The 27,995-nt window shown below is 34.3% G+C and overlaps 2 protein-coding genes and 1 long non-coding RNA gene across 4 annotated transcripts; all 3 read left to right on the plus strand.

Annotated features, from left to right (window-relative positions):
* Positions 1-631: 631 nt before the first annotated feature.
* LOC144572694 (disease resistance protein RGA2-like) lies at positions 632-9,661 on the plus strand. The gene is made up of 4 exons (XM_078322392.1): positions 632-692; positions 1,019-4,663; positions 5,618-5,762; positions 9,299-9,661. Exon 2 carries the CDS (start codon positions 1,021-1,023, stop codon positions 4,552-4,554), a length of 3,534 nt encoding a protein of 1,177 aa, XP_078178518.1. The 5' UTR covers positions 632-692; positions 1,019-1,020; the 3' UTR covers positions 4,555-4,663; positions 5,618-5,762; positions 9,299-9,661.
* A 657-nt stretch (positions 9,662-10,318) lies between these two features.
* On the plus strand, positions 10,319-27,451 carry LOC144562786 (uncharacterized). Of its 2 annotated transcripts, none has more exons than XR_013514209.1 (5): positions 10,319-10,411; positions 10,476-10,564; positions 10,742-10,802; positions 11,031-11,097; positions 27,293-27,451. It is a non-coding gene; the product is annotated as an uncharacterized LOC144562786 (long non-coding RNA). The 2 variants fall into 2 exon arrangements; XR_013514207.1 differs by lacking the exons at positions 10,742-10,802; positions 11,031-11,097 and adding exons at positions 26,586-26,646; positions 26,964-27,047.
* On the plus strand, positions 20,018-25,293 carry LOC144562767 (disease resistance protein RGA2-like). Its single transcript, XM_078312040.1, has 3 exons — positions 20,018-23,879; positions 24,816-24,957; positions 25,190-25,293. The coding sequence occupies exon 1, from the start codon at positions 20,174-20,176 to the stop codon at positions 23,768-23,770; it is 3,597 nt and encodes a 1,198-aa protein (XP_078168166.1). The 5' UTR covers positions 20,018-20,173; the 3' UTR covers positions 23,771-23,879; positions 24,816-24,957; positions 25,190-25,293.
* Positions 27,452-27,995: the final 544 nt, after the last annotated feature.

The raw sequence follows: 27,995 nt of genomic DNA on the forward strand, positions 1-27,995 counted from the left end.
CTATACATATATTATATTATATTATTTTTTTTTACGGCCGTAAAAAATCCGGCATAAAAAATATTGATCCGGATTATTTGTAACAGTCTTTCGAATAAATCAAATTATATAGTATTCCATCTATTTTTTAAAAAATATATTAAATATTTGTAATACTTCAATACAAAAAATAAATAAATTATAAATAGAAACTGACAAAAAAAAAAAAATTTCGGAAAAAAAAATTTCCTAAAAAAAATCCTAAATCCGGAAATTTTTTTTCCGGAAATAGAAAAAAAAAAAAAAACTAAATCCGGAAATAGCAAAAAAAAAATCCTAATTCCGGAAATTTTTTTTCCGGAGTTAGAACCGAGTTTCCGGAAAAAAAATTTCTGGAATGGGTAGATTTCGAAAATAACAGCCGGTTCGGATATTTTTTTAAATTTAATATAAAATTTGGATATATATTAATAAAAAATTCGGTACCAGACAACTACTTGTTTGTATTCATATATTGTAACTCTGTGAATGCCAACATAGCATCTGTCATTCTACAATAATGCAGAAGACTTGAGATTTTAAAGTCAAGATCTAGAGTTCTAGACTCGTGCGTTCTATCCACCTTTTACACAACCAAATTCAATCCCCAGCTATCTCTATTCAATCTATCTTGCAATCTCTGTTTCGGACTCTCTCTGATCTCTTGCCGTAGAGTATGTGTTTATATTTTCCAAATCTCTATTTCTCATCTCTCTTGCTTATTAACATCACAAATATTTTTGTCAAACACTTTTGCTTATTACTCAATCTGCATTTTGCTATCTTCATTGTCAATCTGTTCTCTCAATCACTATTTTGGTACGTGTTTACAATACAAAGATATAATAAAAATTAATTCTTAACTGTGGATCTTGCCTCGACACTTGAATGGAACTGTGAATCACAAAATTTACAGTTCTCTAACCCATATCTCTTTTCCAAACTCTCTATCTTCTTCTTTATTATCGTTTAAGTTTTTAACTTCCAATTTTCAAATCAGCAATGGCAGACCTGCTGCTATCAGCTCTGATCCCAATCCTGATGGGGAAATCAGCAGATTTACTGGCGCAGCATGTCGGCATGATGTGGGGCATTGATGACCAGTGCAAGAAGCTTCAAGACAAGCTGCTTGCTGTCCAGGACGTACTTACCGATGCCGAGGAACAAGCTTCACGACAATCTAAACCGGCCATGAAATCCTGGCTGGCCAACCTAAAATCAGCTGCCTATGATGCAGATGATGTTCTTGATGAGTTCCGTTATGAGGAGCTACGTCAGGATGCTGTCAAACGCGGGCACAAGGCAGGCAAGGGAATTGTTCGGTTTCCAGGTCTGTTTCGGTTCAAGATGAGTAGAAAGTTGAAGGATGTTGTGGGGAGAATTGATGATCTTGTCACTGAGATGAAGAGGTTTAAGTTTGTTCAAGGCCGGAAAGATCAACCAGTTGTTAATCGTGACCCAACCCATTCTTATGTAATTGAGTCGGAGGTTGTAGGGAGGGGGGAAGATAAGGAAAAATTAGTGAAATTATTAACTGAGGCGAGTCCGACTAATAAACTCACAGTCTTACCAATTGTTGGCATGGGGGGGCTCGGAAAAACCACCCTTGCAAAGATGGTCTATAATGATCCTCGGGTAAAACAACACTTCAAATTACTCATCTGGGTTTGTGTGTCTGAGAAATTTGAAGTTCTCCATCTCATTAAATTGATCATCGATACCGTGATTAAAGGAGACTCCAATGTTCCCTGTGACAACATGGAGCTGCTCCAGAATCGTTTACGTAAGGAGATAAGCGGACAACGATATCTTCTTGTATTGGATGATGTTTGGAATGATAAAGAGGATAAGTGGGAACAACTAAGAGTTCTTTTGAACTGTGGTCATTTAGGGAGCACCGTACTAGTTACTACAAGGAACGTTACAGTGGCATCTATAATGGGCGCGGTGCAGAGTAACAATTTGGGATGCTTAGGTGAGGAGGATTCGTGGAACCTATTTCACAAGAGGGCATTTACAAAGGGGGTAAAGGAGCGACTATTGCTAGTTGAGATTGGCAAGAACTTGGTGAAAAATTGTGGGGGACTACCGCTAGCCATTAAAACACTCGGTGGCTTAATGAGTAATAAGCATGACACACGTGAGTGGTCAGCAGTACTCGAACAAAGCACAACATGGAAACATAAGCTTGCTAATAATGAGGTTTTACCCATACTGAGGCTAAGCTACGACCACTTGCCTTCATACATGAAACAATGTTTTGCCTTCTGTGCGGTTTTTCCAAAGGATTTTGTGATGGAAAAAGAAAAATTGGTGCAGTATTGGATGGCCAATGGATTTATTCCGTCTGAAATGCCGGGCAACCTAGAAATGACGGGTAGTGATATTTTCGACGAGTTGGCTTGGAGGTCCTTCTTCCAAGATGTTAAACAATTTTCGACGAGTTGGCCTGGATATCAATCTAATTGGACCACATGCAAAATGCACGATCTTATGCACGACCTTGCTCAGTCCGTGATGAAAGATGAATGTCTTTCATTGCAAGAATCATCACAGATTCATAATACACCACAATGCAATGTGAGACATATCTCATGGGAATGTCTTCCCATGCATGTCGATGAAGCCATTGAATGCTTTCCTGTTGCCCGTAGTTTCATTTTTTATAAACGTGGCAAGAGAGACACAAAGGAGAAAATTAAAGTTCCAAAGTCCAACTCCTTGCGAGTATTAGACCTTCCTGGAGACCTTAAAAAACTGGAGATGGCAATACCCTTTGGAAAGTTAAAGCACCTAAGATATCTTAATCTTTCCTGCACTTATATGGAAACATTACCGGATGCAATTACCACGCTTTATCTTTTGCAAACTTTTAGCCTCTCTGATTGTTATTCTCTTTCCGAACTGCCTAAAGGAATGAGATATATGACGAGCCTTCGGCATCTCTACATTGATGGTTGCTCTCAATTGCAGAGCATGCCACCAAGCCTGGGAGAGCTAAAATTTTTACAGACAATATCATATTACATAGTAGGCATTGGTGAAGGAAACAAAATTGGGGATCTCAATACCTTAAATCTAGGAGGCCAACTAGAGGTGTATAATCTAAGGGAAATTAGTGATGTTAGAGATGCAAAAAAGGCAAATATGGCATCTAAACCAAATTTGGATCGTTTGACTCTTTGTTGGGGAATGCATAAGCGTAACTATTCTGTACCGGATGTCGAATCTTTGTTGGGGAATGCAAAAAAGACAATTGTAGTTGATCCTTTTGACGTGCTGGATGCTCTTAAACCTTGTAGTAAGTTAAAGGCTCTTGAAATCAATGGATATATATGTGATAATTTTCCCATCTGGATGACAGGATTGGAAAACCTTGTTGAGCTATCTATAATTGAATGTAGAAGGTGCACCAATTTACCACCATTACATAGGCTACCTCTTCTCCAAGTCTTGCACATAGAGTGTATGGATAATTTGAGGCAACTCTGTTGTGGTGTATTTATGAGTGCGGAAGGTGGTGAAGTTTCAGTTATAACTTTTCCTTCACTGAAATCCTTCTATTTATATGAAATGGCAAATTTGGTTAGCTGGTATGAAGGGGATATTGGAAATAAGTCACTGCTAATTTTTCCTGTGCTAAGTTATCTGTCGATCAAGGAATGTCCCAAGCTAAGTGCCATACCTGTCACACCTTTACTGAAAACAATGGAAGTTCAAGGAAACAAGGCCCTGTCGTACCTTCCAATTGAAAATCTTTCTTTTAAACCTTGGGTGTCTCTCCAGTATTTACATATCAGTGGATTCAACCACATCATACCACCAACAATGGGAAGTGAAAGTGAGGAGTTGAGTGTTGATGTTAATACAACAGCTCTTTTTCAACTAAAGATATCTTCATGCAACTTATGGGTTTGGAAGTGCTTCAGATTTGTTGAAGTCCTTGAGATTGAAGATTGTGACAGTTTTACCTCTTGGCCAGAGGAAGAGCTCAGTAATCTCATCTACCTACGAAAGATGGATGTTAGTAGTTGCACAAACTTTCTCGGATCACCGTCGGAGCCCCTGTCAGAGACACCAACAAGGCATTCCCTATTGCCCAAACTTAAATATTTTACAATTTTTAATTGCCCGAAGATGGCTGAAATTCCCAAACTCCCGAGATCCCTTGAGAAATTGAAAATTAATTGGTGTCCAATGCTAGAATGCTTACCAGAATGGTTAGGTAGTCTGGTGGCTCTCAAACAGCTAGAAATTGTTTTCTTAGAAAGTTTGAACTCCATTCCATCAAGCATAGGATGCCTCATTGCTCTTGAAATGCTCCATATTGCGGAATGCATCAACCTATCATCTCTGCCGGAAGGGATGCAAGGGCTTGAAGCACTCAAGGATCTTAAAATATGGAGGTGCCCCAAAATAAGGATCCTTCCAGAAGGCCTATTACAGCGATTAAGAAGTCTTGATTATTTAAGGATCGATGCGTGTCCCCTCTTGGAAAAATGGATGTCCGAAAGAAGGGCAAGCACTCGCAGTTAATCTCTGATATACAATTGGTAAATAATTGAGATCTAACTAGATCGATTGATTTCATCATGCAAAATCCCTTGTTTGTCTGTGCAGTCCTAAAGATATCTTCATTTGAAAGGTACGTTATCTACTTGCTATATAATTTTTCATTTTCTCATATTTTATAGAGTAAGACAGAGAAATCTTCTCACGTAGAATATTATAAATATAGGACAATTTAGTAACTTTGGTGCAATCCAAAAACAGTATTAGAGCGTATATGCCAATAAGACCCCCACACACACACATACACGCACATGCTTTTTTTGAAAATTATGCATGATTCATATTTCGCTTGTAAATTGGAAAAAATTGTAATTTGTTTGCCCGAATGCTCTGCTTACGGCTATTCTGATTTCTGAACTAGTTCAATTTGTGCTTAAGAACAAAGGGCTAATTGCATTTGAGATTCCAATTTTGAGATTTGTACTTGTATTTTTTCTTTTAATTTTACAATGATATTTGTGGGATTTACTTTTTAGTTGAATGGAGGCAGGCTGATATTGCTGGGATTTAGAAATATTAATTCAACAGCAATTAGTAATTATCCTACACCATTTGGATATAAGAAAATAAAAAAAATCCCTAAATTTATTTGTGTGGGATTTGACATGAAAATAAATTGCAAATGTAGTCACTATATGAAGCCACCTCATGGGGCCAATAGCCGAGTGATGTAGCAAACACAAACTTTTGATGATGGTGATAGTGATAAAAGTTCAGTGTTGTCCGAAAGTGTCAGGATCAAGACAAGTGGCTTCATATATTCCTTTGTGCAGACTGCGGAGTATAATTCTGTATTTTTTTTATATATTTTGAAATATTATTTTATTTGGAACACAACTTCTGGTAGACTTAATTCTCATTTCTAAACAAATTCAATATGTAATATGAAAGAAGGCTAATTGCAGTTAAGCGTAAATTATCTTATTTAACCATTAATCTTGTTTTGTACTGCATTAGTTACGAGCATAATGATTTGTTTGATTTTAATTGTTAATTGGTTTTGATATAATTAATTTGATCTGTGCAGGAGACTGCTGATACACTCAAAAACTGTGTGGGTAAGAATCTGAGATTCAGCTAGGACAAGCCAGTTGCAGCAGCTACCACATTTACATGTGCCTTTTGAATTGGAAGTCTATTGAGGCAGCTAGTTGTCTCTGCCATGGAGCTAGGTTACTCTTTCAGTCTGATTATTAGAGTTTATACAAATACAACTATTTTGTGGATCTTTTTGTACTTGAAGCAAAATATATCCCATAACAAACTTGAAATATAATCTATTGTAATGATGGTATACCAACATGGGAATGATCGATAACTGTTTTCATCCTAATTTGGTCTCTGTTTTTAAAAGAATGACATTTAATTTGTGAATGTTATATTTGCAGAATAAGGAGCACACTAAGAATCTTGCCTATTGGCTATCACGAACATCATGTCTACTCTTTCCTCAAAAGAGCCTCAAAGCCTCACTTACATTTTTTTAAGGTCCTCACTTACATCTTTATTTGGCAGTATGGCTCAAGTACAAGTGTATATATATATATATATATATATAGAGTAAGGCTTGGGTGCTATGGATAGCATAGAGGCCTCTATGCTACGGCTCAATATTCAAGTTTTCAAAATCCAAACGGTCGATCCGAACCGTTCATCTCACTACAACAAAATTAGTTTTCAGCGACCGGTATCAGAGACCGGTCTAGTCGCCGGTCGCTGAAAACACTCAAAAAACAAAAAAACAAAAAAAAGAGTTAAAGCATCGGAGACAAAAAAGAAAAACGCGCCTCTCTCGCCTCTCTCTTTTTCCTCCCGCGTTTTAGGTTTAGGTTAGCCAAAAAAAAAAAAAAATCTACGCCGATCCGCCGATCCTTTTTCCAAATGGTGCGCCGATAGCTTCTCTCGCCTCTCTCTTTTTCCCCAATCGCAATTTTGGCAGAAGACTTGCGCAGGAAATTTGTGCAGAAAGGAGCGCAGCAAAGTCGAGCGGAAGAAGAAGGAACTGTTAGCACCGGTTTTCTCGGCGATAACTAGAAAAGGTACGGTTGTTGTCGGAACTGAGTTTGCTCACAGTTTCCTCTTAAATTTAGTCTAATTTTTTTTTTTTTTATCGTTAATCAATTTCGACCTTGGGATCAACTTCTTTGACACCTCATTTGGTTCTTGAGCTGTTTAGTAATGACAGAGTTCAATTGATTGGTAGTACTGTTTTAGGTTTGTGTTAGTTTCTAGGAATATAATTTACTTTGGTTTTACATTCTGAATTAACCTTTTTGGCTCAATTTGGGATTGGGTTTTGAGTTGCTCTGGTAAATACAACTTAGACAGACCCGGGTACTGGGTTAACTGATCTAGCACTGTTAATTTTACAAATGCTTTGGCATGATTTATTGTGTGTTTAAGTAGTGAGGTAATTAATTTCATTTGCATCTTGAGCTATACCAAAAGCCAACAGAAAATAGGAATCGACCAAGTGCGGTAGATACGTTGAGGGATTGTGTTATTTGGACCTGAAATTGAGTAATTTCACTATTCTTGCACAGCCCATCTAAAAGAGATTTATAGGTATGTACTGCTACTGAGCTTGTGCTGTTGGGTTCATATGTTTTTTTTTTCTTTCAGAAATCAGTTCTTACTGGTATGTACTGCTACTGAGCTTGTGCAGGAAAATAAAGAAGATGTAGTACAAGGGCCTGTAGATGTTAAATTTATATAACATCACAACTTTTGTGATACAAGGGCCTGTAGTGCTTTAAAAAAGTTTAAGGGCATTTTTTTTAATTGTTTTAGCTGAAATACACTTGAATTAATTACTAATTATGCAACTATGCAAGGGGAACTCTAGGTGAATTAATTACTAATTAATTGCTATTTTTATTAACATATTTTAGGGGTAGAGAGAATAGCAACACAGTAAGAGATAAAGAAGGCATACAAAAACTTAGCCTTGCGACTTCACCCGAATATGAAACCCAGGAGACGAGGTACTTTATTTGATACCTGCACATACTTTATTTAAGTAGTTTTGCCAATTTTTAGAATTTTTAGAAATGCAGAACAGCACTTAACAGTGCTTGAAAGACGGGGGCAGATTTGGTAAATAATCCAGAAATAAGCAGTTTTTGTATTTTGAGAATGTGAAATTTAAAAATGCTTAAAAAATGCTTAAAAAATCCTAAAAATATAAATTGTTTGGTCTAATTGTGTGTTTTGAAGTCCTTTATTTGACTGTATCCTTGGTTTTGTCATTTGGTCCCTGTAGCTGATTGTTCTATTCAATTTTCTGATACTGGTCATCTTGTGCATCTCTTGTACCAGTTGAGTGCCTTGTCAATTGAATTACATGCTAAAGAATTCAAGACTGCAGAGAAGAAGTTGGAGACAGCCTTGACAGAAATACATGTTAGAAAGGTACTATTAAGTATGATATATATAAATCAAACAAAGAAATTAAATGATATTTTTAAGTAGCAAACACAATAAACTTTCAACCATTTGTAATTATTAATCTCTAGTTTTCTATGCTGATAGATTGATTGATATGCAAATCTTGCTCTTTGTATATATGGGGGTTTTAATTAGAATATCTTAACATGATGAGATATGAAGTTATTGCTTCCACACCAAAATTTTGAATGCTTGATTATAATAATTAGTGCTTCAGAATTAAGCATGATGTAACAGATGTAATTGGATCTTTTTTCAGGCATACCATCTACAGCTTGTCAACAAGAACATAATTAAACAGGTTATCAATTAATTCTAGGTCACAAGAAAATTTTAGTGTTTGTGGAATTAGCTCATGTAATTAGTATTGTGAAAATGTGATATTAATATTGTGTTATTTAGTAAAATTTGAATTATGTAAATGTGATATAAATTAATGTGGAATTATTATGTTATTTGTTCTCTTATTTATGTTTTTTGATGTAATGTTGTATGTTGAAATGGCATGGAGAAATGTAAAAAACAAAATATACAAAAAAAATGCCGATAGAAGCATCAGCGACCGGTTTTGACTATCAACGACCGCTTGTTTGGCCGCAGATACCCTTTTTTTTGACGTCAGCAAAAATAACAGCGACAAAAACAATTGGTCGCAGAAAAATTATCAGCGACCGGCTGACGTCATTCAGCGACCGGTGACATCATCAAAAGAGTATCTGCGACAAGGCTTTCAGCGACCGGCGAATCAGCGACCGGAATCAACTTTCAGCGACCGGATTGAGTATCAGCGACCGGCGCTATTAGTTTCAGCGACCGGAATTCCGGTCGCTGAAACTCATATTTGCTGTAGTGTCTTATTCTCCATATTAATATCTGCTTGGAGACCAAATTTTACATTTTTCTGAATTTTTTTACTATTTATTAAGTATTTTACAAAATTGTTGATCTAACGGTGGCTACACAAAACAGTAAAACCGTTGGATTAGCGATTTTCAAAGTGACTTAATAAATAGTAAAAAAATTCAGAAAATTATAAAATTTGGTCTCCAAGCAGATATTAATATGGAGAATAAGATGAACGGTTCGGATCGACCGTTTGGATTTTGAAAACTTGAATATTGAGCCGTAGCATAGAGGCCTCTATGCTATCCATAGCACCCCAGCATTACTCTATATATATATATATATATATGTCATTATTTAGTGGTTGAGGAAAATATTCGTACATAATATACATTATTTTGTCTTGTTTGTTATGCAGAGCTATGAAACATCAACTTAAATTTGAAGGTACAGAGTTTGTGCGTGTAGTAGAGGCCAAGTACCCTGCCTTGCTTTTCATGCAGCAGCTACCGGTTTATGGCGAGAGAAAATATATGGGATTATTAAGGGCAATATTAAAAAGGAGATCTCCCCTTTAATGTCATTATACATTCAGGTCCATTACTAATTTTATATCAAAATTCATCTAAGTTTTTTCCTCTTAAAAGGCAAATTTTATCTATACTCCCCTGCAATTTCTTGCAGATTTTATATGCTTGGACATTGTAGTAAGAGTATATATAATTTCAAATAAGTTTCATGTGAGAGTTTACATAAATTCGAAATGAGATGCATACAGAAAGAAATTGGATATACAGCACAATATAATGTTTGTTGTTCGAGCTGGATTTGTTAAGTCAGAGTGTCGGACGTCTTGATTCCAAATGAATTAGTGTACCTCCATGTTGATATAGCATCTTAGATGTTATTTTCTATGTATGTAACAGATCAGGCCCATTTTTTCTTGTGTGAAGGCCCCAAGAACAATGAAGGTGAGTATGATACGTATTTCTGGTCGGTCTGTAGGGAATCAAAGTATCAAACCACTGACAGAGCATTATTGACACCCTCGATTATTGCTCCAAGATAATCATGTATCTTTTCTACGTTTTTCTTTGTACTCATATACATGAATTCATTGACGATATCATTTCTTTTTTCTCAATAGTTCACTCATATAACTATTATTCCTTTCTAGGGACCTCCTGTTCTATGTCAGAAGATCTTTACCCAAATATTATCCTACATTAATGTCCAGATATTCAAAAGTAATAATTTTTTGATAAATTTGATTTGAATTTAATTTATTTTTGATCCATTGAACTTAACATGTGCATTACAAGAGAAATTTTTTTTGGAACAACTCTACTCCTAGTTATTTGTAATTGGTAGATTTGGTACTATCCACAATACAATGTTGATGCTATATATGCAGCATACTTCTTGGTTGTGAGTGCTTTCAGCAAGGGAGAAAATGTCAAAGCTGGTCTTGCCGACCTGAAATTATGGTGTTACAACTTACAAGGCAAAACCTGAAATAAGTAGATTGCTAGTATACAGTACGGTTGACTTTTCATTCACCAACTAATCAATAAGAGGCCTTCACAAACCCTTAGCAATTTGGTTGACATGCTGATCTCTTTTTGTAGTATGCTGGTACTTGATGGATGAACCAAAGCATATAAGGCACGGTGTTGGCTTCTTGGTACGTACCCATATACTTGTCATCATTTGTTTCTATCATTTGTGTGCTTAATTAATTCTAAGACAGCCATATATAGATAAAATTGAATGATAATATAAGATTGAAAAGTAAAGTGACTTATATAGAATAGCTTATATATATTGACTAAAATATTCATCTTCCTGACTCGTTTTTCAGGTAATTTTCTAGAAGTACAGAATCTCATATGATGAGATATATTAACAATGAGTTATTCCAGGTAAACAAATAATTTTGTTACCATCTTTTCCGTTAACTCTTTTTTAATGTTACTTCTGTTGATGCACCCAATTAATACCGGGATGACAACTGACAAGTACAATACCCAAAATGTCTTATGGAATGTAAAATTCCATCCAAACATGAAACACTGTGACAAGTAAAAATGAAAATTATACAACTATAGAAGACATATAACTAAATGATTTTGTTGGCATTTGCCTCGCAGGTTCTGGCTAGTATGCCGATCTAATGACACAGGTCACCACTTTCTTGTTGGATGACAACTCCTCAAGGTATAATCGCTTACTTCTAACAAAGATATTTACAGAAAGGATTGACATAGCAGCACCACTTGCACAAATCCTGTTTTCTCTATATATATTACCAAAATGTAGAAAATGGCAGTTACAAATTAGCAAAAGATATTCGGATTAGTCTCAGAGCAGAAAATCACTGCTTTGTTGCATTAATTAATAATTTTCATAAATTGATTTTGGTGGGATTTGACTTGAAAATAAATGGCAAATGCAGCAACTATATGAAAGCCATCTCATGGTGTCAATAGCCTAGTGATTTAGCAAGCACAATCTTTGAGTTGTCATAAAAAAGTGTCAGAATCAAGACAAGCAGATATTTCTGAAATTTTTGCTCTTCAAATTATTGAGGTGGCTATTTTGGTATCTATACTATCAAGCACTAAATAACACTCTCATGTGGGTCATCTTTTTTGTTTATTTATTTTTTTATTTTTGGCAATTAAGAAATTTAAGGAACATGTTACCACATTTTGTTTTATAAGTATGCCATTTTCGTTTTTTTACTTGGTTAAGTACTTAAGAGGAGAACTTCTCCTTTTTAGTGTAATTGTATTTTTTTTTTTTTTTTTTTTTTTGAGATGTTTCATTCTAGATTTTCAGTGTCATAAGAGAAAGCAATAATGTCATTTTCTGTGTGGTCTAAAATCCATGTTCTTTCTATTAACTGAAGAGGTTACACTGACTGTGAAATGGCTCTCCTTTCTATTAAGAATATTTGAGGTCTATCAATTGAATGCTCTATCTATGAATTGATTATTTACATATTTAACAGAGGCGTATTTATAGGCCAATTACAAGCAAGATTTTATTAGTATATATTACCAAACTGTAGGGATTAAGCTGTAAATTTGCTGATTGGAGCTTGTCAGAACCTTTTATTGGATCGGGTTGCATGGGGATCTCCAATATTGTCAGATTATTTAAATTCTCTTTGCTGGCAACTATATCTTCATGCAAGCTCAAAAAGAAAAATGTATTTCAAAATTCAAATTCATCAAATTAATTAATTACATGGATGTAACTGCATTGGAGATTAAATGAAATAAGAAAGATCAAATTAAGGAGAAAGTTTGGTATTGTCGCTTTCTAGCTTCGGTTGATAACAAATTAAGAAGAAATGAAAAGGAATGATGAAAGAAATGTAATAATAGTTATTTGAGGAATAAATTGAAACACACTATGCGTAAGCTTCTGATTTGACTCAGTTGGAAGTAATAATAATTGTACAAGTTAGATAATTAAGTTCAGCATGACTCGGCACATCTCCCTCCAGTCTGTGAACAACTGGAGAAATCCAGCTGTTCAGAGACTGATTAGGTGTCTGCATCTTTTTTTGAAGGTCAGTTAGCGAGCGCTTACCGACTATTTCATTAAAGAAATAAAAAGAGTTGTACATAAATATTTACACCACCGGACTCAGCAAATTGCGTAACAAATTGCGTAACCTCATGCCTCAACGGACCATTATTCAAAATAATAACAGGCTCGGCATCCGAGCCGCTCAGAAGGTTGTACAATTTGCATATTACTCGATCCATATATATATCATTTTTTCAATTGTATATAACGTCAATTAAAATAATTATTAATAAATCATACTCTGTTATAATTATTTATAACATTTAATAAATGTAAAATTCAGTTTCTAGATACATTTTCATATGAAATCACGTTTAACTATTCCAATTGACTTTTTGAAATTAAAAAAATAAAGAAATATAAATCTATAGCCAGGTTGATGTGTAATATACATATTAGCCTCACTCTTTATATATATTCATTTCAGTCTAGTTACTAATGAGAAATACATGTACGAAATATTTCAATATCTAATTTTTGAAGTACTTTTAAGCAATGGTTTAAATAACGATTATAGCGGTATAGCGAGACGGTTAAAAAAAATAAGCGATTGCACTAAGTAGCTAGTTATATATCGCACATAGCGTCATAGCTTTTAGGGCCCGAAAAAGCTATAGCGCAGCTATAGCATAGCTATAGTTAGCTATTTAGAACACTGCTTTTAAGTAAGAGCACCGCTGTGAAAAGTTACATGAATAATTGAATATAACAAAAAGAAGAGGAGGAATCTACGTGCACCATTTTTTAGTGACACCGGATTAAATCTTACATTTTCAAAGTCTAAACAGTTGATCCAAACCGTTCAACGTGATGGATATATTAAAATATTCTTGCATATTAAATTTTTTATTTTTTATTTTATTTTTCTATTTATTAAGATGGATACAAAAATTCAATGGTCTGAAAACAACGATTTTGTAAAATACTTAATAAATAGTAAGAGAAATAAAAAATGTAAAATTTGATCTGGAAGCACATTTTATTACATTCATCATGTTGAACGATTTGGATCAATTGTTTAGACTTTAAAAACTTTGCAAATGTAAGGTGTAATCGGGTGTCACCAAAAACAATGTAAGTTGATCTATCCTCCAAAAAGAATTATATAAGAAACTGTATGAAATGTTTCAGATCTGAGTTTTATTATTTTATGTTAGTAGATAGATGGAGAACATCTAAACCGTTAATTACAAATTTCAAAGATGCTCGCTATGTGGAAAAAAAAAAACTTACAAATTAAATGCATGAAAGATCTTAATTGTTGCCATGCTATTTTTGTTTTCTTTTCTTTTTTTGGGTAACTTTAATTATAATTTAGAGCATTAAGTTAATTTAATGTAGAAATTTGTGGAGTAATTTGCATGATGAAAATGATATGAGCAATATTAATTTGAAAAATGCAACGGTATTATATATATATGGTGTGCTATAAGTAGTTGGAAGGTATATAATGCATGAGAAAAAAAAGTTGTGAATCATTTCTTACCATTAATTATAATTAGTTGATTCTCCTCTATTATTATATAATGCATTCTTCTCTATTGGAGGAAACTAAAATCAAGATATATGCTCAATATACATTCCGAATATTACAACGTAATGAATATTTTATTATGATGGCTAATTCTAGGGTTGACAAAAGGACTTGTGGCTTGATTGTGACTCGTAGCTGACTCGTTCGCTAATAGGTCATTCATTATCGGACTGAGTTAGTGGCGAGCACTAACTGGATCCAAAATTAACAAGTTCAAGCTGGGTCTAATTCGCTCGCCAGTTCGCGAGCTAGCTCGGCTAAACATCAATTTGTGAATTTGTGTGTGCATATTATATTGTATATTGAAACTTAATTTTTTTTAAAAACTTATTTGTTAAATTTGTGAAAACAGCTCGGTTGAAAGAGTTTGTAAAATTTATTTTATTATGAAAACAAGATTCAGCCAAACCCAGTGAGCCAACTAGTCAACTCACAAGCTAGCTCAGTTCAGCTCATGATGATTTCAAGCTTTAATTTCAACTCAGATCTCTAAAGTCAGCTCACTCGTGATTTGGACGAGCCAACTCGTAACGAGTTAAAGCTAGACCCAACTCGTGACAAGCCAGCTCATTGCCCCCCTTACTAATTCTAGTTCCTATGTAATTGCAGCAAGAAATGTACTTGGAGACCAAATTTTACATTTTTTGGAATTTTTTTATATTTATTAAGCCACTTTGAAAATCGCTGATCTAACGGTGCCTTCTGGTTTTAAAGTGGTTAAGCCACCGTTGAATTAGCGATTTTCAAAGTGGCTTAGTAAATAGTAAAAAAAATTTAAAAAATGTAAAATTTGGTCTCCAAACACATTTTAATACAGATTTAATATTGAACGGTTTGGATCGACTGTTTGGACTTTGAATATGTAAAAACCGAAGCGTTTATTGTTCCATGTTAAAAAACAGTGATTTTCTGCCTATCTAAAAAAATAGGAAAAAGTTTCCAAAAATTATAAAATTTCATCACTAAGCATATTTTAGTATGAAAATCATGTTAAACGGTTCGGATCGACAATTTGAACTTTGAAAAGAGAGATAGACAATATGAGGTATGAAAGAGGTAGGTATTGGAACCCTCCTAATTGGACGTACCAAAAATTGTCGATAAAAGTCAACGCCTGATCTGTTTGATATTAGCAGTTGATACATAATTGATATATATTACACATTTACGCTGTCAAACACGATGTCATTACCGAGAATTATGGATCAATCATGATGGCTCCTTTTGAATGTCTTTTAAGAAAAACAATAAAATTTTCTTCCGCCTCTACTACTAACAAAACATGGAAAAAAAATATTGCATTCTTATATTAGTGAAATGAATGAGTTTTGTGATCTAACTTGTAAATATATAGTAATAAACTAACTATAATGCTATAATTATTCGTTATTCATTTATTATTAATTTTTTATCCGATAATGTTATCTGTTGAATATAAAATACATATAAGATTTATTATTAATAAATAAAAATGAAATACAAATTAAATTATTTTTTATATATAAAAAATTTCGTCGTGCTAGTTTAACATTTCTTGTCAACGTGAGATATCATTTTTTTTTTTAATTTGATACGACGTGCCAACGTGAGAAACAAAGGAGATACATAATCTGTGGATATAATTTCAAACAGAATTGATGCAGCTGATCTGTTTTGTCTACCTAATATCTTTCCTGTAACAACTCTTTTCACATATAATTAATGCACAATTCGACACACAAAAATTGGATATACAAAGTCAACGTCTGATAATTTTTTTAGTTTGATATTAGAAGTTGATATTACGCTGTCAAACATGTCATTTCCGAGAACTGTAGATTATTATATATTCATGATGGCTCTTGATTGGATACAGTCTGTAGTTGTTTTTTTTTTTTCTTATAAATATAACAATAATATATATACGACTCCTTCAAATCGTATTCCATCCTATACTTCATCCCATTAAAGAATAATTATAAAATTTTCTTCCGTCTCTACTATTAACAAAACATGGAAGACAATGTTGCATTCTTATATACTCAATCTGAAAATAGATTTAAAAAATAAACTAATATTTTAAAGACTTTATTTTTCATCATTTTTTTAAATTTTCTTTATTAAATTGAAAGAGATATAGCCTACCAAATTTCATTTTAATGTCTATAAAGATTTCTCTATCTGAGAGAGATGCACTAGATTAAAGGATGATTATTTGAATGCTTGACTTTAAACACATCATTCGTGAAGTAAATCTATTTCAATAGTTTAAAATTATTAGCTGAAAAGCGCCCTAGTACTTCTACTTATAAATATATATATATGTATGTATGTATATAATGGTTCAAAATACTATGTATTTGTATTTAGATTTCCACAACGTGTAATTGCTTTTCTCAAATTATTTTGTTCAGCTCAAACTTTTTCAATATTTAACCAAAGATAGAGGATAAATTTAAAGGAAAATCAAGTATAATAAAGAAAATTATTAGCGACCTTTTCTAGCTAACCAAACATATATAAATATAATAGTCCAATCTATATAGCTCGCTACACCGAGAAACTTTGAATGCGTACGTAGCAGAGGATCTGTGTAGTCTTCTCTTGCCCACTTGACCACTAACCTCTATAAATCTCCTTAGTTTTCTAATTAGCCTCCACAGCATTTGAAGAAAGAGCCATAAAGACGAAGACAAGCATCTCTCTTTTTGGAACTTATCTCTACATTTTCTCTTTTATTATCAGCATCTCTTTTTCTTCTTCTTTTTTTTGTACTAATTTCACAACTTTTTCAGTTTATATATGTATATCTATATATATATATATATATATATATATATATATATAGGACTTGGCTACGATGCTATGGGTAGCTAAGAGGCCTCCCGTGCTACGGCTCAATATTCGACTTTTCAAAATTCTGGACCGTCAAAAACAGTGATTTTCAATAAATCTAAAAAAATAGTAAAAAAATTTCAAAAAATGTAAAATTTGGTCTCCAAACACATGTTAATATGGAGAACAAGATGAACGGTTCGGATCGACCGTTAGAATTTGAAAACTCAAATATAGAGCCGTAGCACGGTGCCAAATCGTAATATGCATAGTACCATAGACTCACTCACGTCTATATATATATATATATAGAGAGAGAGAGAGAGAGAGAGACAGGCTAATGTGCTTTCGGTAGCATATGGACCGAAATACACGCGGTCCAAATTTGAAATTTCAAAATTCAAAAATTCGATCTGAACCGTTCATCTTGTTCTACATATTAATATGTACTTGGAGACCAAATTTTACATTTTTCTGAATTTTTTTACTATTTATTAAGCCACTTTGAAAATTGTTGATCCAACGGTGGCTTAACAAAACAGTAAAACCGTTGGATCGGCGATTTTCAAAGTGGCTTAATAAATAGTAAAAAAATTCATAAAAATGTAAAATTTGGTCTCCAAGCACATATTAATATGGAGAACAAGATGAAGGTTCAGATCGACTTTTTGGATTTTGAAATTTAAAATTTGGACCGTATGTATTTCAACCCATATGCTACCGAAAGCACATTAGCCTATCTCTCTCTCTCTCTCTCTATATATATATATATATCTATATATATATATATAGAGAGAGAGAGAGAGAGATGGGCTATGGTACATTACAATGCATGGGCACTCTTGTGCATTGGACTATAAATCACCGATTCAAAGTCCAAATGACCGATCCAAACCGTTCATTTTGTTCTCCATATTAATATGTGCTTGGAGACCAAATTTTACATTTTTTTGAATTTTTTTACTATTTATTAAGCCACTTTGGAAATCTGAAAATCCGGGTGAACAGTAAAAATTTCTGGACCACTGGATCGGCGATTTTCAAAGTGGCTTAATAAATAGTAAAAAAATTTCAAAAAATGTAAAATTTGGTCTCCAAGCACATATTAATATGGAGAACAAAATGAACGGTTTGGATCGGTCATTTGGACTTTGAATCGGTGATTTATAGTCCAATGCACAAAAGTGCCCATGCATTGTAATGCACCATAGCCCATCTCTCTCTCCCTATATATAGAGATATGTATGTACATATATACATATACATATACATATATATATACACACACATATATGTATGTTGATGACTAGATGCTATGAATAGTTCTGTCGGGAGATTTGTTAGTTTCATATCTTAGAGTGTGTGCCTTTTGTTTCGGTAATTGCTTTAGATCTGGTCAGATCGTTATCTGTTAATAAGATTTGTGTACATCGTTTAGTGATCTGAATTCTAGTTTAAGTAAATTAGGCAGATTGTCGGGCTTGGAACAATTTTTACGTATCCAGGATTAAATCTAGGTTTCAATCTTTAACTATCTCAAGGTCTTACATATATCTTGCATTTAGTCAAATAGCAATTATTAATATTTAGACTAAAATATTTAACAATACAATTTCGGAAAAATGAAAAATAGTGTTAAAATTTGTAAGTTAAAAGTATGGAGTAGGGTTTGTAGGAGTAAAAAGTTAGGTGGTTTAGGTGTTCTTGATTTACAACTAATGAATAAAACTTTATTGGCTAAGTGGCTCATGGGATTTCTAGATGATAACATTTCAGGTAGTTGGAAACAAATTCTGGTGCAAAAAATATAGTACTATAGGTATTTATGGTTCCCTTTCCCCTTTTTGGAAAGGCAATATGGGAAATAAAGATATTGTTGTGGTTAGTACTGATTGGTAGGTTGGAAATGGGAATTCTATAATTAGGTTTTGGCTTGATAAATGAATTGGGAATTGTACCTTACATAATGTTTATCCTAATTTATATAACATAGCTTATGATAAGGAAATTCTGGTTTCACAGATGTTTACTACAATTAAGCACACTAAAAATTTAGTATATATATAGTGCTAAGACAGCTGAACACTGATTTTTGTGCAAATCATGAAAACAAAATACTAACTGTTAGATTGTAATTAGAACAAAAAATTTCTTAAGAAGAAATAAAAGGAGTTGTTTATCTTCAGGACTCAGGAGTTGATAAAGCTCCGAGACTTGATTCCTTTTATTTAATTTTCATTAAAAAAAATGGTATAGTAAAACATGATTTATATAAATTGCTATATAATATTTTCAATGTTACCCTAGGTGTTCTAGCTAGCTAGAGTTAAATGAGTCTGTATCCTCTGAAGTAATTCAAATTTTAAGTTTAGATCTGGACCATCCGATTATCTACGCTGGAATGCACGAAGTCCCTTCAATATTCATGGCAATGCAGATATGACGGTCCAGATCCAAGATCAAATTAAATATGAGTAAAATCAGATGATATGAATTCTAGTTAATTAAGGTCATAATTTGCATGATGTCGTACTATAAGAATATGTCGCTATTCGCAAGAGTAAAAGTATTTTACTGCTGTGTCATCACGGATACTTTTTTCGGTAATAACAATATTTATAGAAATGAGAATTCATGTTGGCTTACCTTAGACAATAATCATTTTTCCCTTGCAGATAGTTACAGATTATTGTAAAACTATTACCATTTAGCGTTATAGGCTGGTACATTTACTGAACCATTAATAAAAAATTATTATTATTTTTGTCACTAAGGCTTGCTTATGTGTGGTAGGTGGAATTAGTTTGCAATCAATCTAAAACATGTTTTAATAAATTAAGAACACAATAATCTTAATACAATACTTTGTGCTGAAGAAGTTTTGCATTCAACAAAAGTATAATTAATATTGTATAGCAAATACATAAAAAAAACAATAGAGCAAATTTGAAGTAAAAAATAAGAATAACAACGGGTGACTAGACATTAATTAATTATTAGCAGCAGCTCATGCATGATATATCTCAAGGAGTGAAGTGTGGATCTTGCATGCCTCCCAAGTCTAAGATTCTTCATCTCGGGGAGAGAACTGTGGATCTTGCCTCCCACGCCTAAGCCTAAGATATTTATTCTTTATTAAACCAAACATATTATAATACAAAGATATAATAAAAATTAATTCTTCATCTCGGGGATTGAACTGTGGATCTTGCCTCCACGCCAGAATGGAACTGTGAATCACAAAATTTACACTTCTTTCTCTAAACCATATCTCTTTTCCAAACTCCCTATCTTCTTCTTCTTCTCGCTCAAGTTTTTAATTTCAAATTTTCAAATCAGCGTGCAATGGCGGAACTGGTGCTATCAGCTCTGATCCCAATCTTGATGAGGAAATCAGCAGATTTACTGGCGCAGCGTATCGGCTTGATGTGGGGCATTGATGACCAGTGCAAGAAGCTTCACGACAAGCTGCTTGCTGTCCAGGACGTACTTACCGATGCCGAGGAACAAGCTTCACGACAAGCTAAACCGGCCGTGAAATCCTGGCTGGCCAACCTAAAATCAGCTGCCTATGATGCAGATGATGTTCTTGATGAGTTCCGTTACGAGGAGCTACGTCAGGATGCTGTCAAACGCGGGCACAAGACAGGCAAGGGAATTGTTCGGTTTCCAGGTCTGTTTCGGTTCAAGATGAGTAGAAAGTTGAAGGATGTTGTGGGGAGAATTGATGATCTTGTCACTGAGATGAAGAGGTTTAAGTTTGTTCAAGGCCGGAAAGATCAGCCAGTTGTTAATCGTGACCCAACCCATTCTTATGTAAATGAGTTGGATGTTGTAGGGAGGGGGGAAGATAAGGAAAAATTAGTGAAATTATTAACTGAGGCGAGTCCGACTAATAATCTCACAGTCTTACCAATTGTTGGCATGGGGGGGATCGGAAAAACCACCCTTGCTCAGATGGTCTATAATGATCCTCGGGTAAAAGAACACTTCAAATTACTCATCTGGGTTTGTGTGTCTGAGAAATTTGAAGTTCTCCATCTCATTAAATTGATCATCGATACCGTGATTAAAGGAGACTCCAATGTTCCCTGTGACAACATGGAGCTGCTCCAGAATCGCTTACGTCAGGAGATAAGTGGACAACAATATCTGCTTGTATTGGATGATGTTTGGAATGATAAAGAGGAAAAGTGGGAACAACTGAGAGTTCTTTTGAACTGCGGTGATTTAGGGAGCACCGTACTAGTTACCACAAGGGACGTTAGAGTGGCATCTATAATGGGCACGGTGCAGAGTAACAGTTTGGGATGCTTAGGTGAGGAGGATTCCTGGAACCTGTTTCACAAGAGGGCATTTACAAAGGGGATAAAGGAGCGACTAGAGCTGGTTGTGATTGGCAAGAAGTTGGTGCAAAATTGTGGGGGATTACCGCTAGCAATTAAAACACTCGGTGGCTTAATGAGAAATAAGCATGACGTACGTGAGTGGTCAGCAGTACTCGAACAAAGCACAACATGGAAACATAAGCTTACTAAAAATGAGGTTTTGCCCATACTGAGGCTAAGCTACGACCACTTGCCTTCATACATGAAACAATGTTTTGCCTTCTGTGCGATTTTTCCAAAGGATTTTGTGATGGAAAAAGAAAAATTGGTGCAGTATTGGATGGCCAATGGATTTATTCCGTCTGAAAGGCCAGGCAACCTGGAAATGACGGGTAGTGATATTTTCGACGAGTTGGCTTGGAGGTCCTTCTTCCAAGATGTTTTAGATGAACAAGGATATGAATATAATATGACCACGTGCAAAATGCACGATCTTATGCACGACCTTGCTCAGTCCGTGATGAGAGATGAATGTCTTTCGTTGCGAGAAACATCACAAATTCATAATACACCACAATGCAATGTGCGACATATCTCATGGGAATATTGTCCCATGCAAATTGAAGAAGCCATTGAATGCTTTCCTGTTGCCCGTAGTCTCATTTTTAATAAAGGTACCGTGATAGACACAAAGGAGAAAATTAAAGTTCCAAAATCCAACTCCTTGCGAGTATTAGACCTTCCTAGATGCAGTAAAATACTGGAGACAATACCCTTTGGAAAGTTAAAGCACCTAAGATATCTTAATCTTTCCTGCATGGAAATGGAAACATTACCGGATGCAATTACCACGCTTTATCTTTTGCAAACTTTTAGGCTCTATGATTGTTATTCTCTTTCCGAACTGCCTAAAGGAATGAGATATATGATGAGCCTTCGACATCTCTACATTGAAGGTCGCTCTAAATTGCAGTGCATGCCACCAAGCCTGGGAGAGCTAAAATTTTTACAGACACTATCATATTACATAGTAGGCATTGGTGAAGGAAATAAAATTGGGGAGCTCAATACCTTAAATCTAGGAGGCCGGCTAGAGGTGTATAATCTTAGGGAAATTAGTGATGTTAGGGATGCAAAAGAGGCAAATATGGCATCTAAACCAAATTTGGATCATTTGACTCTTTGTTGGGGAATGCGTAACAGTTCTGTACAGGATGTCGAATCTAATGGTTCAAAGACAACTGTAGTTGATCCTTTTGATGTGCTGGATGCTCTTAAACCTTGTAGTAAGTTAAAGGCTCTAGAAATCAATGGATATATAGGTGATAATTTTCCCATCTGGATGACAGAGTATCATATGCTGGAAAACCTAGTTGAGCTATATATAATTGAATGTAGAAGGTGCACCAATTTACCACCATTACATAGGCTACCTCTTCTCCAAGTCTTGCACATAAAGCGTATGGATAATTTGAGGCAACTCTGTTGTGGTGTATTTATGAGTGAGGAAAGTGGTGAAGTTTCAGCCATAACTTTTCCTTCACTGAAATCCTTCAATTTACATGAAATGGCAAATTTGGATTGCTGGTATGAAGGGGATATTGGAGATAAGTCACTGCTAACTTTTCCTGTGCTAAGTGATCTATTAATCATGGAATGTCCCAAACTAAGTGCCATACCTGTCACGTCTTTACTGAAAACAATGGTAGTTCATGGAAACAAGACCCTGTCAAACCTTACAACTGGAATAACAACTATCCAGAGACTTTATCTTTATGGCAGTGGTGAAATTGATGAAAATCTCTCTTTTAAACCTTGGGTGTCTCTCCAGCGTTTATATATCCATGGATTCAACCACATCATACCACCAACAATTGGAAGTGAAAGTGAGGAGTTGAGTGTTGATGTTAATACAACAGCTCTTCTTCAACTAGAGATACATAAATGCAACTTTTGGTTCTCACCTATTTCATCAAATTCACCCCTATGGGTTTGGAAGTGCTTCAGATTTGTTGAAGTTCTTGAGATCGAAGATTGCGACGGTTTTACCTCTTGGCCAGAGGAAGAGCTCAGTAATCTCATCTACCTACAAAAGATGGATGTGAATATGTGCAGAAACTTTCTCGGATCACCAGCAGAGCCGCTGTCAGAGACACCAACAAGGCATGCCCTATTGCCCAAACTTAAAGATTTTACAATTGATAATTGCCCAAAGATGGCTGAAATTCCCAAACTCCCGAGATCCCTTGAGAAATTGAAAATTAGTGCTTGCCCAAAGCTAGAATGCTTACCAGAATGGTTAGGTAGTCTGGTGGCTCTCAAACAGCTACAAATTTATTTATTAGAAAGTTTGAACTCCTTTCCATCAAGCATAGGATGCCTCATTGCTCTTGAAATGCTCCATATTGAGGAATGCATCAACCTATCATCTCTGCCGGAAGGGATGCAAGGGCTTGAAGCACTCAAGGATCTTCAAATATGGTGCTGCCCCAAAATAAGGATCCTTCCAGAAGGCCTATTACAGCGATTAAGGAGTCCTGATGAAATATTGATCGGTGAGTGTCCCCTCTTGGAAAAATGGATATCCGAAAGAAGGGCAAGCACTCGCAGTTAATCTCTGATATACAATTTGTAAATAATTGATATCTAACTAGATCGGTTGATTTCATCATGCAAAATCCCTTGTTTGTCTGTGCAGTCCTAAAGATATCTTCATTTGAAAGGTACATTATCTACTTGCTATATAATTTCTCATTTTCTCATATTTCATAGAGTAAGACAGAGAAATCTTCTCACATAGAATATTATAAATATAGGACAAATTAGTAACTTTGGTGCAATCCAAATCCAGTATTAGAGTGTATATGCCAATAAGACACACACACACACACATCCCTTTTTTGGAAATTATGCATGATTCATATTTCGCTTGTAAATTGGAAAAAATTGTAATTTGTTTGCCCGAATGCTCTGCTTACGGCTATTCTGATTTCTGAACTAGTTCAATTTGTGCTTAAGAACAAAGGGCTAATTGCATTTGAGATTCCAATTTTGAGATTTGTACTTGTATTTTTTCTTTTAATTTTACAATGATATTTGTGGAACTTATTTTTTGGTTGAATGGAGGCAGGCTGATATTGCTGCCCACCTAGATTTAGAAATATTAATTGAACAGCAAGCAGTAATTATCCTACACCAGTTGGATATAAGAAAATAAAAAAATTTCCGAAATTTATTTTTGTGAGATTTGACATGAAAATAAATTACAAATGTAGTCACTATACGAAGCCACCTGATGGGGCCAATAGCCGAGTGATGTAGCAAACACAAACTTTTGATGATAGTGATACAAACTCAGTGTTGTCCGAAAGTGTCAGGATCAAGACAAGGTGGCTTCATATATTCCTTTGTGCGGGGTATAATGCTGTCTTTTTTTTATATATTTTGAAATATTATTTTATTTGGAACACAACATCTGGTAGACGTAATTCTCATTTCTAAACAAATTCAATGTGTAATATGAAAGAAGGTCTAATTGCTGTTGAGCGTAAATTATCTTATTTAATCAATAATCTTGTTTTGTACTGCATTAGTTACGAGCATAATGATTTGTTTGATTTTAATTGTTAATTGGTTCTGATATAGTTTGATCTGTGCAGGAGACTGTTGATACGCTCAAAAACTGTGGGTAATAAGAATCTGAGATTCAGCTAGGGCAAGCCAGTTGCAGCAGCTACCTCATTTACCAGTGCCTTCTGAATTGGAAGTCTTTTGAGGCAGCTAGTCATCTCTGCCATTGAGGTTACTCTTTCAGTCTGCTTATTAGAGTTTATATATACAATACAAATATTTTGTGGATCTTTTTGTACTTGAAGCAAAATATATCCCATAACAAACTTGAAAAATGATATTTTTTGTGGTGAACTGTTGATGGTATACCAACATGGGAATGATCGATAACTGTTTTCATCCTAATTTGGTCTCTGTTTTTAAAGAAAGAATGACATTTAATTTGTGAATGTTATATTTGCAGAATGAGGAGCACACTAAGAATCTTGCCTATTGGCAATATCTCAAGCACATGATCATGCCTATTCTTCTTCAAATCAAGCACATGATCATTCAGATTCAGTATCGAAATGTATCATTCATCATCAACCATTTATCCCACCCTTGATTTTTTGCTTATTTTTATCGTTCTAGTGAGAATATAACCCACTTATAAAAGAAAACTGTCATCTCGATCTATGCATTTTTCCATTCCTTTGAGGAAAATATTTGTACACAATATACATTATTATGTCTTGTTTGTTATATATGCAGAGCTATCAAAGATCAACTTAAATTTGAAGGTACACATCTGAGTCTGTGCGTGTAGTAGAGGCCAAGTACCTTGCCTTGCTTTTCATGCAGCAGCAAGCGGTTTATGGCGAGAGAAAATATATGGGATTATTAAGGGCAATATTAAAAAGGAGATCTCCCCTTTGATGTCATTATACATTCAGGTCCATTACTAATTTTATATCAAAATTCATCTAAGTTTTTTCCTCTTAAAAGGCAAATTTTATCTATACTCCCCTGCAATTTCTTGCAGATTTTATATGCTTGGACATTGTAGTAAGAGTATATATAATTTCAAATAAGTTTCTTGTGAGTGTTTGCATAAATTCGAAATGAGATGCATACAAAAAGAAATTGGATAGCACAATATAATGTTTGTTATTCGATCTGGATTAATTAAGTTAGAGTGTCAGACATCTTGATTCCTAATGAATTAGTGTACCTCCATATTGATATAGCATCTTAGATGTTATTTTCTATGTAACAGATCGGGCCCCTTTTTTCTTGTGTGAAGGCCCCAAGAACAATGAAGGTGAGCATGATACTTATTTCAGGGGGTCCGGATCCGTCGCTCGAGCATTATTGACACCCAAAGATTGGGTTACTTCACTGGATCTGAATCAACCTCATCATACCAACCACTGACAGAGCATTATTGACACCCTTGATTATACTTTAAAGATGCCCAAGATAATCATGTATCTTTTCTCTGTTTTTCTTTGTATTCGTATTCATGAATTCATTGATAATATCATTTCTTTTTTCTCAATAGTTCACTCATCTATCTATTATTCGTTTCTAGGTACCTCGTGTTCTATGTCAGAAGATCTTTTTGCAGTATGCTGGTACTTCATGGATGAACCAAAGCATATAAGGCAAGCTGTTGGCTTCTATCATTTTGCAGTATGCTGGTACGTACCCATTTACTTGTCATCATTTGTTTCTATCATTTTGTTTTCTTAATTAATTCTAAGACAGCCATATATAGATAAAACTGAATGATAATATAAGATTTAGAAGTAAAGTGAGTAAAATAGCCTATATATATTTATTGTCTTAAATATTCATCTTCCTGACTCGTTTTTCAGGTAATTTTCCAGAATTACAGAATCTCATATGATGAGATATATTATCAATGAGTTATTCCAGGTAACCAAATAATTTTGTTACCATCTTTTCCGTTAACTCTTTTTTAATGTTACTTTACTTCTGTTGATGCAAATATATGGTGATGGTTTTGTGGCTGCAGATATTGAGTATGTAATTACTTCATAGAATTTGCACTCAATTAATACTGGGATGACAAGTACAATACCCAAAATGTCTTCTGGAATTAATGTAAAACTTTAACAAATCATATTCCATCCAAATTAACTTGAAACAACGTGACAAGTAAAAATGAAAATCATAGAACTATAGATCGAAGACAATATAACTAAATGATTTTGTTGGTATTTGCCTCGCAGGTTCTGGCTAGTATGCCGATCTAATGACACAGGACCAAATAATGCTGAGATCACCACTTTCTTGCTGTATGACAACTCCTCAAGGTATAATCCCTTTCTTCTAACAAATTAGATATTTACAGAAAGGATTGATATAGCAGCACCACTTGCACAAATCCTGTTTTCTCTATATATATTACCAAAATGTAGAAGACGGCAGTTACAAATTAGCAAAAGATATTTGGATTAGTCTCAGAGCAGAAAATCACTGCTTTGTTGCATTAATTAATAATTTTCATAAATTGATTTTGGTGGGATTTGACTTGAAAATAATTAAATGGCAAATGCAGTAACTGTATGAAGCCACCTCATGGTGTCAATAGCCTAGTGATTTAGCAAACACAATCTTTGATGATTGTGGTACGAGCTCTGAGTTGTCATAAAGTGTCAGGATCAAGACCAGCACGGCAGCACATATTTCTGAAATTTTTGGTCTTCAAATTATTCAGGTGGCTATTTTGGTATCTACATTATATCTTTTTTGTTTATCTTTTTTTTTTTCTTTTTTTTGCAAGTAAGAAATGTAAGGAACATGTTACCACATTTTGTTTTATAAGTATGCCATTTTCGTTTTTTTACTTGGTTAAGTACTTAGAGGAGAATTTCTCCCTTTTAGTGTAATTGTATTTTTTTTTTTGAGATGTTTCATTCTAGATTTTCAGTGTCATAAGAGAAAGCAATAATGTCATTTTCTGGGTGGTCTAAAATCCATGTTCTTTCTATTAACTGAAGAGGTTACACTGACTGTGAAATGGCTGTTTCTTTTCTATTAAGAATATTTGAGGTCTATCAATTGACTGCTCTATCTATGAATTGATTATTTACATATTTAACAGAGGCGTATTTATAGGCCAATTACAAGCAAGATTTGATTACAGTGTATATTACCAAACTGTAGTGATCAAACTGTAAATTTGCTAATTGGAGCTTGTCAGAACCTATTAGTGGATTGGGTTGCATGGGGATCTTCAATATTGTCTAGATTATTTATAT

Source organism: Carex rostrata, chromosome 1, assembly GCF_964058835.1.
Source record: "Carex rostrata chromosome 1, lpCarRost1.2, whole genome shotgun sequence".
In the NCBI taxonomy this organism is placed as follows: Eukaryota; Viridiplantae; Streptophyta; class Magnoliopsida; order Poales; family Cyperaceae; genus Carex; species Carex rostrata.

Bases quoted from the DNA above. Each gene is read 5' to 3' on its own strand.
- LOC144572694 (XM_078322392.1), top strand. From the start codon at position 1,021: ATGGCAGACCTGCTGCTATCAGCTCTGATCCCAATCCTGATGGGGAAA.
- LOC144562767 (XM_078312040.1), top strand. From the start codon at position 20,174: ATGGCGGAACTGGTGCTATCAGCTCTGATCCCAATCTTGATGAGGAAA.